The sequence below is a fragment of the Pogoniulus pusillus genome, chromosome 5 (assembly GCF_015220805.1).
Source record: "Pogoniulus pusillus isolate bPogPus1 chromosome 5, bPogPus1.pri, whole genome shotgun sequence".
NCBI lineage: Eukaryota > Metazoa > Chordata > Aves > Piciformes > Lybiidae > Pogoniulus > Pogoniulus pusillus.
This window is the reverse complement of record NC_087268.1, coordinates 11,738,073-11,751,247: the sequence shown is the minus strand read 5'-3', so window position 1 is coordinate 11,751,247 and position 13,175 is coordinate 11,738,073. Positions and strand designations below refer to the sequence as shown.

The 13,175-nt window shown below is 45.2% G+C and overlaps 2 protein-coding genes across 5 annotated transcripts; one reads left to right on the top strand and one right to left on the bottom strand.

Annotated features, from left to right (window-relative positions):
• The first annotated feature begins 982 nt into the window (after positions 1-982).
• On the top strand, positions 983-12,390 carry GPR161 (G protein-coupled receptor 161). 4 transcript variants are annotated; one of them, XM_064143219.1, is made up of 8 exons: positions 983-1,188; positions 1,987-2,076; positions 2,977-3,089; positions 3,187-3,598; positions 4,126-4,850; positions 6,373-6,477; positions 9,812-9,943; positions 11,845-12,390. In XM_064143219.1, exons 4-8 carry the CDS (start codon positions 3,231-3,233, stop codon positions 12,090-12,092), a joined length of 1,578 nt encoding a protein of 525 aa, XP_063999289.1. In that variant the 5' UTR covers positions 983-1,188; positions 1,987-2,076; positions 2,977-3,089; positions 3,187-3,230; the 3' UTR covers positions 12,093-12,390. The 4 variants fall into 4 exon arrangements, with proteins under 4 accessions (XP_063999289.1, XP_063999288.1, XP_063999291.1 ...); XM_064143218.1 differs by lacking the exon at positions 983-1,188 and adding an exon at positions 1,334-1,433; XM_064143221.1 differs by lacking the exons at positions 983-1,188; positions 2,977-3,089 and adding an exon at positions 1,334-1,433.
• On the bottom strand, positions 1,012-1,332 carry LOC135175608 (uncharacterized). The gene has a single exon (XM_064143940.1). It carries the CDS (start codon positions 1,330-1,332, stop codon positions 1,012-1,014), a length of 321 nt encoding a protein of 106 aa, XP_064000010.1.
• Positions 12,391-13,175: the final 785 nt, after the last annotated feature.

The window sequence follows — 13,175 nt, the reverse complement described above, 5'->3', positions numbered from 1 at the left end:
GAGTAGCCGGGCGTAAAGTAGCAGCGAACTCACCTGGGCCCCTGTACCAGAGGAACCGGCCTGCAGCGGCCGAAGGAGCTGATGCAAAGCGTGTCTATGGCTGGCTGTCGCTTATGTTTCCAGCTGCAGTTCTGAAGGTAGTTCGCCGAGCCCAGCCCAAGAGCGGCAGGGCAGCTGTGGTCCTGCCACAGCGGACAGGCGCAGAGCTCGCTGAGCTGGACGATTGTGCACCATCGCAGGGCTCCTGCGGCGGTGCCGCTGGCAAATGGATAACGGCAGTTACCGAAGCTCTTTAGCCCCGATGCATCATCGCCAAAGGTAGCGATTCATCAAGCGCTACCTGGCTGCTTTGGGTTCCAGCATAAGGGACGTGGTTTTGCTGTTTTATGTACTGTACGTGTGGAATTTCATACACTGCATATTCACTTTAATGCCATTCAGATAATTCTTTACATTAAAAATGCAGGCACAGTAAACAATACTGTAGAAAAGTGTCGGTAGTACGGGTTGAGAATGACAATTCACTATTCCAGCACTGGTGGCTGGTTACTGGTGTTGCTTTCCTGCATCCCCTAAAGGACACACGAGCTCCCTGGGAACTTGGCACAGGGGCACAACACGTGGGTTCAGCTCCTTGTGTTGGACAGGCTACAGCACCGGAGCAGACACTGACCCCAGGAATGTGATGACTGAGTCATAAGGAACTCAAATCTCTTCCAAATCGGAGAGCAACCAAAAAGCAACACCCAAGTCAGAGCGGTCCTCTGCCCCATAAGTTCCATGTCAGGATATGGGGAAGCTGGAGGTTGGGGATGTGCATGGCATCTGATTATCCTTCACCCTTCATACTGTGCCCACCTGTGCTTTGCTTCAGGAAGGGTGGAAGAATCCTTCCCAAAATTCTCTGTTGCTTATAATTTTAGGAGAGTAATTAGGATCTGCCCCGTTGTGATGTGATTTGCACTGTGTGCAGTGCCAGTTCACTGGCATTATCTACGGGATTTCCCTCTTTCAATTGGATTCCTGCGTTTCCATCGATGCAGAGCTGTGAGGAGCCCTGCGGTTGTAGAGGAACGGTGTCTGTGCTTGGGGGCTGGCCCGCGGTGTAGCTGCAGTGCCCCACCGCAGCCGGGTCACGGTGGGACTCCCTTCGGGGACTGAATGGAGAGGCACTACGCACGGAACGGGGTGTGCTGGAGGGTTCTGCACCCCATTCGCCTCATGGGAGCCCGCCCGCGGAGAAAATGGCGTGTGGGGAGGCCGACAAGGGGGCGCGGCGGGATGAGCCGGTGGGGCGGGACGGGACGGGACGGCGGGAGGGGGCATGGCCATGGCGGGCGAGGGTCGGGCCACGGCTCAGCGACACTGTATTGGCGGCAGTGGCTCTAGGGGGTTTGGGGTGCTGTAACCCGAAACCTCTTGCAGCGGCGACGGTGAGTACGGTGGCAACCGTGGCGGCGGACAGGTGGGAACGGTGGCGGGACCCGCTCGCTGCTGGCGGGACCGGGAAGGGTGAGGGATGACTGGGAAGCGAGAGGCGCTGCCCCTGCCCTTTGTTCGTTGCTGGAGAAAGCGTGGGGGCAAAATGGCGACCCCCTCCCTGCCCAGCGCATCTTCATCTCGCCGGCTTTGTGAGCGTGTGTCGGCATGCCTGGCCGGACGGAGCGGGGATGCTCCCCAAGCCCCGGGTGGGACGCCTGCCCCCGAGGCCGCCTCCTTCCCGCGGTCCGCAGCGGGGCCGTTAGGGGATGGGGCACAGCAGATGGCCCGGGGCCGTTTCCACGGTGCAGAAAGGCCGCGCCCCTCGGGGGTAACCAGCCGCCCAGAGCCTGCAGCAGCCCAGAAGCACCGGCGGCGCTCACGGCGGCGGGGCGGGCGGCCTCAGGGGGAAATTTCAGGCGAATCACTTGCGAACAGTCGGCGGGCAGTTTCGTAGAAGGGAGACAAGTTGCAAAGCATGGCCGAATAACGTCTCTACGCTCTTAGGCAGGCACAGATGAAAATGGAAACAACGCAGCTCTCCAGCCAGACATCGCTGCCCGAGGCCCCAGCAGCCGTGCAGACCGAGGCGTTTCTGTGAGTAACTGGAGGCCGTTGGGAAGGGATGGGTGGGCACAGCCACAATTACCTGAGATAACTTTTTCCGAGTCCCTAACTTCCAAGAAATACAAATGTCAACTTCGTATTAATCGATCTCATTTTGGTTTGCATGTTTGCATTTTTGGTGGTGCTGTTCCTGCAGTCTGCTGATCTGCAGATGGGTAGAGGATTGAATGAAGTAGATAGGAGTGCTTCCTAGAAACAGCAGGGAAAAGCCTGCTTAGGAATTTAGAGAAATGCTGAGGCTTCACAAAACGAAGTTAAGGGTGTGATGCTAACACTGAAAAATCAAAGATGAGTGGTTCTCAAACCAGTGGGATGGATGATAACGCGAAGTCATGGGTTAAAGATGCTCAAACATTTCTGTAAGGTGGACCCAAGCTTAATGCAAGGAACTGTCTTTCATACCTCTTGTACAATGAACCAGTTTCCCATGCCTTTTGGTATTGACAGAAAAGTAGAAGCACCACTGCAGCTAAAGTGATTGTGAACATGGAGAAGTAATGTTAGGAGAGTATGCACAATGATCCTTAAGTCTTTCAATGTTACTGAGAAACTATTGAGAGCGACTCAGCAGGGTATGACCAGCCAGGCATCCACAGACTGCCATCAGGTGCTGCATGGGCAGAACACAAGGTAATGATGAGGATAAACAAGCTGATTTTTTTAAAATTACCTTTTTATTTTTTTTCCAAGTGAGAGAAACAAAGGCTGACAATGACATTCTTCTTGTCTCTTCACAGCGTAAGTGAAGGGAAGGAGATGCACAGTTGATAAGTATGACTTATAAACAAGCAAAATCCTTAGAAAACTTCTGAAGTAAAATGTGCTAATTTTCTTCCTTGTTTCCCCCTCCCACCTCTTTTTGTCTTTTAGACAGTTTCTTCCCAGTTCTAGGCCTGGCTGTGTCACTGACAACTTTGATATATCCATAGGCAATATCCTGCCCTATCACTTCCCCATCTAAAATGCTTTCCTGCATCCTACAGGTAAATTTTAACTAATGCAGGCAAAAGGTCCTGAAATATTTGGAGTGAGTTTGAAGAAATGTTGCCTGAATGTTTCTGAATGTTGTTCTGCTTCCAGCTGCTCAGCATGTCTTGGCTGCTCCAGCTCTGCACGCTCTGACCATGAGCAGCAATTCCTCTCTCAGCAACGTGAAGGGCCTGAGGAACCTCACCACTCAGGAAGACGGGGCGGTCAGAGTCACCGAGTCCATTGCTATAATAGTCATTGCTATCTTCATCTGCTTGGGCAACCTGGTGATTGTCGTCACCCTCTATCGGAAGTCTTACCTTCTCACCTTGAGCAACAAGTTTGTGTTCAGCCTGACCCTCTCCAACTTTCTACTGTCTGTATTGGTGCTGCCTTTTGTTGTCACCAGCTCCATCAGGCGGGAATGGATCTTCGGAGTGGTCTGGTGCAATTTCTCAGCCCTGCTGTACATGCTGATCAGCTCAGCCAGCATGCTTACTCTTGGACTCATAGCTATAGACCGGTAAGAAAGGCTTTCCTAATGGATCGTTGCTTAGGTGTTACACAGAGTGACTTGTTGCCTGCTCATAGAGTTGACTTCTGTATATGCAGCCATTGAGCCCCTCTAGAGTTGAGAAGCATTGCAGTGGATAATGCTATGTTCTGTTGTAGTAGTTTTTTTTTCCCTTGAGCCCTCTGTGAAATGCTGATAAAGAAAAAAAAAATACTATCAGTAATGCATGCATCTAGAATTTTGTGAAGCTGTCAGTGGTATAATAACATCCTACTTGAGAGAGAAATAACTTAAAATTCCAGATTATACCCTAAGCGTGCACTCACATGTAGGGGCAGATTTAATAGTTGTGTTGAGTCTTCAGCCAACTTCTACAGTCCTGCCTTCAGTGATACATGCAAGTGATTATTTTTCTAAACAGGTCCCTGAGCCCACTTCAAGGTTTGGAGAAAAGCAAACTAGGTTTCAAGGTCATTAGAATATGTTATTTTTTACTGTCTTCAGTGCTCTTGACTCTTTCTCTTCTTGTCCATCAGGTACTATGCTGTCCTGTACCCAATGGTTTACCCCATGAAGATAACAGGCAACAGAGCAGTGGTAGCTCTTGTATATGTGTGGCTGCATTCCCTTATTGGCTGCCTCCCTCCTCTTTTCGGCTGGTCATCTTTGGAGTTTGACCAATTCAAGTGGATGTGTGTGGCAGCCTGGCATAAAGAGGTTGGCTACACTGCCTTCTGGCAGATCTGGTGCGCGTTGCTGCCTTTCGTGGTCATGATGATCTGCTATGGATTCATATTCCGTGTGGCGAGGATTAAGGCCCGCAAAATCCACTGTGGTAGCGTGGTCATTGTGGAGGATGATTCCCAGAGGAACGGGAGGAAGAACTCCAGCACCTCCACATCCTCTTCTGGCAGCCGAAGGAATGCTTTCCAAGGGGTTGTCTACTCAGCTAACCAGTGCAAGGCTTTCATAACCATTTTGGTTGTCATCGGTGCCTTTGTGATTACATGGGGACCTTACATGGTAGTAATTACATCAGAGGCCCTTTGGGGAAAAAACAGTATTTCCCCTGCCTTGGAGACATTAGCTACGTGGTTGTCCTTCTCCAGTGCCATTTGCCATCCCCTAATTTATGGACTGTGGAACAAGACGGTGCGCAAGGAACTACTAGGAATGTGTTTTGGGGATCGGTACTACCGTGAGTCCTTTGTGCAGCGGCATCGGACATCAAGGCTATTCAGCATTTCCAATAGGATCACAGGTAAGACACATGGCCACAAAACACTCTGCCTTCATACCAGTGAGAGCAAGGCTTAATGTGTGCTTGGTATGTTTCAGAGCTCTGACTGCTTCAATGGCTTTGAATTCTCAAAGTTGAATGTTCCTGGAGGTTTCATCTGGTTTTTGTTCTGGTTATCATAGATGCTTGAAAGGAGGACATTTTTTTGGTGGGAGTTAGCCTCTTTCTCCCACTGTAGTAAATTTTTTTCTGCCAGACAAGACATACTCATGTGGTTAGTAAAAATTACTTAGCTTTTTCTTTCTCAGCAATTTCCTTTTATAAGCCTATTGTTTTGAGTTACCCAGATTTGAGCACTACCTATAGAATGTTTTGCAGCACTTGTTCTTTGGTTCCTGGCTTTGTGCTCTTTGAGCTCTTTGAGCTTCACTGAAGTTAACATCAGTGTTACTATTCCTGTAAATTGAGTTTTTAGGCTCAGTGGTTGTAAAGAAATAGCTTATTCTTTTACAAAGTTTTACTTAGTTTAGATAACCAACAGCTTCCCAGGCTGCAGGCTGAGAGCTTCAGTTTGCCTCTGAGTTTGGTTGGTGGTTTGGTTTCTTTTTAAGTAGCAATGCAATAAAATTCTGATTTTTCATGGTTTCAGAAGCTTTCAAAAATGGCACACCTTCATGGGGTCCCTTGGGACATTTCTTGCAGAGGCAGGAAGGAAGAAAGAAGATCTAAACTGCAGAAGGAAACAGAGAGCATCAAGGCATCTGTTATCTTTTACTCAAGCTGGGATCATTGGGAGAGACTCCCATCTAAATGAAAGAGTTCTACAGCTGTAGCCACATCACAAGCAGCAGGAATTCTCTTAGCACTCCTCCCTTTGGCAAATCTGTATTCAGGAGATGCTGTGGATACTCTGGGATCTGACGTGGGAGGGAAAAGTCAGGAAATTTACCTTTCCCAGGGATAAGAAGCTGACAGCTTCAAGTTTAACAGATATATTAGCTGGAGGCTGATAGGGAAGGAAAAAAAGTAACCCAGCCAAACCCACAACAGAATCTTGAATGGGATCCAAAGACCTAGAATACTAGAATCCCTTCCCTTTTGTTTTAGGGATTTGAAAGAAGCCAGGCATCTTGGTGCCTCAGCCTTGCTCATGAGCTTCCTGGCACTTGAGTTTCTTTCTAGTCACAGCTGGTGGTGCCTGCTAGGTTATTCTCTGTCTAGAAGGTGTCTGGCAAATACCCCATCTGTCTGCATGTGCTCTGTGTTCAGCCTCTGGGGGTGATAAAACATATGCAGTTGCAAAAAGAGTGGGAGGGAGGTAGTGTGGGTAGAAAGGAAATTTGCCACATGGAAAGACTTCAAGGATACCTGAAAGCTGCTGACTGGATTTCTTAGATGAGAAGTCCAGGTGTTGTGCACTCTGCATCAGCATGATAACATTTATATGTAGAATAAAGACAATAGTGTGAGTATTACTGAAAGAGGTTTTTACTATTGCAGGCCTCTTAAACTTTCATTGTGTAACAAGAAAACTGTCTTGCAGATTTGGGGCTATCTCCTCATCTCACTGCCCTCATGGCAGGTGGTCGGCCATTAGGAAACAGCAGCAGCACAGGAGACACAGGCTTCAGCTGCTCACAGGATTCAGGTAAGCAGAACTCTTCTGCTCTCTTTTCTTGGGCAGAAGATTGCACTTGAGCTTGGCAGAACTCTCTGGGATAGTCTGTATTTACACACAGATGACATGAAGCATTTGTTCCAGCTGTTACAAAAAACTGCTGCATTTGCTTTTTTTCTTCCTTTGCACTCCTATTTACTTGGAAAGCACTGTTTGCTCCAAGGAATGATGACTCTCCCTGAACGATGTGTCCTGAGAGCAGGACTTGATGCTTTTGTGATCATCTTGTTCAGTTATTGTAATTCTTCAGAGACTTTCCCTATGTCCACAAGGAACAGAACAACCAAGTGCTGTGGAGAATGTACTTCTGTTTCCTTGTTTTATTTAAGAGACCTTGTCTTGTTCATCCTGCAGTATAAACACAAACGCCGAGGAAAATTTCAGCTACTTAAGACTGTGTCACTGCTTAAGGCTTCTCAACTGAATAAAGGGAAAAATACTTCTGCCAGTAACTTTCTGTCCAGATCTACAGCTAGAGTTTTCTGGCAGTGAATCCAGCTACCACTCCTTTACCGCACTAGTTATTTTAAAGAGTATTTCTGCTCTGGAGACACCAGAGGGTGGTATTCTAACATTTGCTTGGTGTTAGAGACTTGTTTCTTCTATAAAGGAGATCTGTGGAACTGGGGTTTGTTTTGGTAGGTGTTTCACGCTGGTGGTTTTATGCCTGTTGTGGGTATTCTGCAGCTGTATGCGACAGAGTAGAATAGAATCACAGAATGCACTGGATTGGTAGGAACCCTTGAAGGTCAGCGTGTCCAACCACCTTGCAGTCAGCAGGGCCATCCCCAACTAGATCAGGTTGCTCAGGGCCTCATCAAGGTGGACTTCGAATGTCTCCAGGGATGGGGCCTCCACTGTCTCTCTGAGCAACCTGCTTCAGTATTTCACTACATTCATCATGAAGAACTTCCTCCTAATGTCCAACTTAAATTTACCCTGCTCTTGTTTAAAATCATTTCCTCTTGTCCTATAACCACAGGCCTTTATAAACAGTCTCTCCTCAGCCTTCCTGTAGGCCCCCTTCAGATACTGAAATGCTGCTCTAAGGTGTCCCTGAAGCCTTCTCTTCCCCAGGCTGAACACGCCCAACTCTCTCAGCCTGTCTCCATAGGAGTGGTGCTCCAGCCCTCTGATCATCTTTGTGGCCCTCTTCTGGACCCACTTCAGCAGGTCCATGTCCTTCCTGTGTTAAGGACCTCGGAGCTGGACACAATACTCCAGGTGAGGTCTCACCAGAGCAGAGTAAAGTGGCAGGAATCGCCTCTCTCGACCTGACCTGCTGGCCAGACTTCTTTTGATGCAGCCCAGGATGTGATTGCCCTTCTAGGCTGTGTGCACGTTGCTGACTCATTTTCAGTTTCTCATCCACCAGTGCCCCCGAGTCCTTTCCTGCAGGACTGCTCTCAATCTCATCATGCCCCAGCCTGTGTAAGCTTGACAAACCTGACCCAGTTAGGAGGATGTTGTGTTAACCATCTTTTGAGGAACAGTACTGAGCAGTTTAAACAAGTTAAACTGCATGCACACTGAATACTGCTGGAAGTGTGACTGTTATGGAGGGGGTACAGTCCATAGCCTGGGAGTGATACACTGTGAAATGCTGTTCCTACTGGATGCCTTTGTTCTGAGGAACTAGAGGGCAGAAAGAAGTCTTGGTCCCTCTTCAGTGCCGATGCCATACATGATCCTGTGGCCTCAGAAGCAGTTGCGTCTTTATCTGCCCTGGTAAACAAAAGCTGGGATTTTTGTGTTGTGAAACACATGAAAGATAACATAGTAGAAGTGGAAAAAAATCCAAGGGATGCTAGCTGCACATGAAATATGACATGAGAGACCTGAGTCCTAAGTGCTAGAAATAATGTCTTAAGATCAATTACTCTAATGATGAAGCTCCACCCTTCAAGAATAAGATGATCATCTCTTCACTAGCCTCATTTGAAAAAGTACACCAAAATTCTGCTCCATTTTGCAGACAGCCTCAGACCCAGGTGATCCACAGAACAGCACAGAAAATCAGTAGGGCTTTTTTTGGACCATTCTTTGGTCCTCATTCTCTTTTGTGTGTGCTGGAGGGAGCTGTATGACATAACATGGAAGTATCACCCTTAAAAGTTTTATCTCTTTCATAGAATCATAGAATGATGTGGCCTGGAAGTGACCTCCAAAAGATGATCCAGTCCAGGGACATCCTCAACTAGACCAGGTTGCCCAGAGCCCTTTGGTATATCACAATGAATTGTCAGCAAACACTAGACTGTGGAGGAGTATGTTGTATAGAGGTGCATCCTCAGTGATGTCTTCTGCAAAATGGATGCTGCAAAAAGAACAGATTTGGGAATCAAAAGCAGTCAAGTGGGTGAAGGAGATTGTGACATCACTGTTTGGAGGAGTTAATGAAACCTGTGCAGGCTGTTTGTTCTAGGCTTGTTGTCATGTTGCAGGAGTAAATGGACCAGTAGTAGTGGCACGTATTGAGTGTCTGCATGCCGCATCTTCCAGCAGCAGCTTTCCTGAGGTCTGCTGGCTCCGCACTGTTCCAGCGTCTCCCTAAAAATGCTTGCTACACTTCTCCCTTACGCAGCAGAGCCAGCATTGCAAAGGAGATTTAGGCTGCATGCAGTCTTGCCCTGTGTGTGATGGCATTGCAGAGATACAAGGATGAATTTTCTCATGCTTGTAAACTCTCCATTTCACGTTGGAAATGTGCAAAGCAAATGCAGGGAGGTGAAATGAAAGACTCCTAAACTGGAAAAAAAGACTCCTCAAGCAGAAGTAATTTCCTAACCAGTGTATTCCTTAGAATGTACTTCAAGAAAGTCAAAATAGGTTGTTGGAGACAAACTAAATGGAACAGAAAAATTCTCTATTCCAGAGTTCCACCCAGGTCTGATTACAAGCACAGCATTTGGCAACTATAGTCCTTGTCTATCAGGTAGCCATTTTTAACCTCTTCTATTCATCAGGAAAGAGGGGAAGTTGCCCTCAATTTCACCCTTTATTTACTGAAAGTAAGGCTTCTTCTTTGACTGGTGTCTCATTGACATTACAAGCTCTGCAGCTGGGCATTTCAGAGCTGTTTGAAATTTTAGATGGGCAATGAGATAAAAAATAGAAATTTTTTCAATGAAAACTGATGGCATTCTTTTTCTGGACAGCTTAATTCAAGCTGAAATTGGTTCACAAAAGCTGAGCTCAAACATCTTTTAGAGGAACTGCTATTGACTAAAAAGTTTTTACCATCACTTAGATAATCTTTCTTAGTGCTACCCTGTTTTAGTTGAGAACTCTTGCTTTGTTTCAGGAACAGATACAATGCTGCTTGAAGATTATAGCTCAGATGGCACTCATGTCCCACACTGCATCTGTCCTCCTCGGAGGAGGAGTTCAGTGACATTTGAAGACGAAGTAGAGCAAATTAAAGGTGGGATTAAGGGTAAGTATGGAAATGCTCAGAACCAGCTAATTGCCTGCTTAGAACGCCTCCCAGAACCTTCATAATTGCCTTAAAACATAGATGATGACTCTTCACAGACATGACTATTCATGCAGGTACAACAGATCAGGTCTTTCTTCCAGTCTCAAGTAGTAACAGACAAGAATGAGAGTTAAAATCTTGTGATTCCCTGTGTACACATCATTTAGGTTTTTCAGCAGTATTCTCTCTTCAGCACCACTCCTCTGGTGGCTGTTGTGGTCTGTTTTAAATTTCTCAGGGAACACTTTTCCAGCCCCCATACTTTGATTCCTTTATCCCAGGCTTTCTCGTTTCCTGCCTTCTCTCAGCTTTGTCATTCACAGACTTGAAATTTTTCCATTTACAGTTTTTAATGGTCTGAATAGACTTTCAATCTGTTTTACTTTTTAAATTTAACTTCTACTTACTTTACTGTTTCTCAACAGATATGGGTGAAAAATAAATGCACTTTTTATTGTCAACTCACTTGATGAGGTGCCAGCAAAGTGTTGCTGGCTCATCGGTAAAATATGGCATAGTTTAATTGCAGCTGATATGGACTAGAAAACTTGATAGTAACAGTTGAATTTACTAAACAAATGGTTGTGGACAGTACAAAAATGGAACAGACTGCCCTTAAAAATCAAGTGATAATAAAACCTGACCCATTTTTATGATTCTGAAATAACAAGAAGACTCTTCCTGTGGAATTTTCTCTTCAAACATCTTGGCAAAATTCACTTTTGCCCTTATCCCAGCATGAGTTGATTATTTCCTTGGACAAATATATTACCAGACATTTCCCATTATCTTTCTGAGAGCAGGCATCTTACTTTTCATGCAGTTTAGTGAAAGAGGCGTATCTTAGTGCAAAAGTTCCCCACAGGTGTAGCAGTTCTCCCTGGTATGTCTCAGGGTTTTCAGAACTTCTTGAGACTTTAAATTATTTCATCAGCTTCACTGAAGAATTGAGGACAAACATCTGTGTCGCACAACATGTTGGTGGGTAGAGAGGTAGATAGATTCTAAAAGCAACTGTGTCAACACTGGAGATTATGTGTATCCAAAGTAATAGAAAGAAGTCTGCAGCTACAGTCTTCAACCTTTCCTAGCATGGAGAGTTCTACATCTTTCCCTGGGAAGTGGAGTTAAGTCTCATAATGTGGCTGGAAGAAATTTAAGCCTAAGGTCAGCAGACTGATGATTTTAGTTACTGTTAGAACCTCTTGAAAACTGGAGACAATCCATAAACACAGTGCCTGGCATTTGGGCTTAAAGTGTAGTATAAATAGCTCTTAAATGTTATTGTTCATGTCAGCGAAGTGTGAGACCTTAGTCCAAGTGCAGTGAGAATCCCTGTAAGGCTGTAAATTGTTCTTACGGAAGAAAAAGTACAAACTGAGGGGTTTGTTCCTGTCTTCTGTGTGGACTCTTGTCTGATGCCAAACAATTACAGTAGTCCCTAGTGCTGGGCTCCAGGTAGTAAGCAGAACTCAAGGTGTCAAATTCAGCTGGGTACAAATTCAGACCAATGGGTTCCTGCACGCACTTGAGATTTAGAAAACCATTCAGCATACACTTATTTTAAAGTTAAATATGTTTAAACACTTGACTTCACCAGGACTTTTTGGTTTTGTTTTTTTTTTAAGTTGAATTGGAGGTAGATCTTTATCTGCTTAACCTGTCAAGATGGCCTGAAGCTTCCTATTTATAGAATGGTTTAGGACCTCTAGGTACTTCAGGGTAATTATTTTGCAGAAAGCATAACCATTCCTTCACAAAAAATTCAACATTAGTCTTCAAGTATTTGTGCAGGCATGCTCATCAACTTAATTTTCTGATAATGTTGCACCTTTTTTTGTGTGTTGTTCTTGCCTTAGAAGCCGCAAAGAATTCTGTTTTTCATGTAAAAGCCGAAGTCCATAAATCTCTGGACAGTTATGCATCCAGTTTAGCAAGAGCTATTGAAGCCGATGTGAAAATCAGCTTGTTTGGAAAAGATGCTTTACCAGGAGCTCTGTTCCCTGTGAGAACTTTGCCAGGAAGCACTATGAACCCACGTCGGGGTGTCAGGCCCCATGCCAGCCAAAGACTTCACTTGCAGAGCATCGATGAAGGGAATGTTTGACCAGGAGCACTGAAGTAAGAGAACAGAATGAAACCACTAAACAGGACCTACTACAGCTGTTAGTTTTTCAGCAGAAGCAGGGTTCCCTGTCAGGATGTTTTCAGTGGTTTTTTTCCAGCACTTGAAAAACAGCTGAATTCTGATACTTGTTTACTGTTTAGGGGTGCTATTGACTCTTCTGTGCCGTGTCTTAAATCTATCACACAATGCATAAGAATGCAGAGTTTCATTTCTTCCACCAGATCAGTAGTCTGTTGAATTTTAAGTCCATTATTGGCCAAAGCCAATACAGGATGAGAAGGAGAAATACATGCAGTGTTTAATTATTGTGATTCTTTTCTGACCACCAGGATAATCAGATTAGAACTGGAATGCTCTGATAGGAGCTCATTCTTTGGACACTCCATACAGCCTTACATAGACTCCCAAATGAGGAGCACGGACTTGGAATCATAGAATAATTTTAGTTGGAAGAGTCTTTAAAATCATCTACTCCAAATCATCAAACTCAGACCACCATGGACATTAAATCAGGTCCCAAAGTGCCATGTCCACACATTTCTCAAACGCTTCCAGGGACTTGACCCCACCACCTCCCTGGACAACCTATTCCAGTGCCTGGCTTCACTGAGGGCAAAACCTGAACTTTTCATACAGATTATGGGCCTGCTTAGATATTTCTGGCTCATCAGGTATCATAGTATTAGATCTGAGAATGGACTATGAATTGCTTCTGTTATGAGCTGCCACCTTCTCTAGATTTAATGAGTGGAAGCAGATCTGTGCTGGAAATTCGATAAAAATGGTATTTGAGATAATCATCAGTGCTGAGTTTTTGGTTTCTCCGAGAACTTCAGTTTACTTCACAGCTTTGTTTTTACTAAAAAGGCACTCTATGGTAAGTTTGACAAAATATAAATGAGGTATTACCATTTCATATCCAAGAGACCATCTTTTCTAGAGAGAAAAGTTCTATATGTTTGTATGGGTTTTTCTATTCATGAGGGAATGTAGTGTTTAAGCTATAGTTACCTCAGTGCATGTATTTCTTGGAGTATTAATTCCTTAGTCTCTGAAATAAGG

Coding starts and splice junctions, on each gene's coding strand:
- LOC135175608 (XM_064143940.1), bottom strand. CDS start 1,332: ATGGCCATGCCCCCTCCCGCCGTCCCGTCCCGTCCCGCCCCACCGGCT.
- GPR161 (XM_064143219.1), top strand. CDS start 3,231: ATGAGCAGCAATTCCTCTCTCAGCAACGTGAAGGGCCTGAGGAACCTC. Junction 6,478..9,811: donor CAGCTGCTCACAGGATTCAG/GTAAGCAGAACT, acceptor GCTTTGTTTCAG/GAACAGATACAATGCTGCTT. Junction 9,944..11,844: donor AATTAAAGGTGGGATTAAGG/GTAAGTATGGAA, acceptor TTCTTGCCTTAG/AAGCCGCAAAGAATTCTGTT.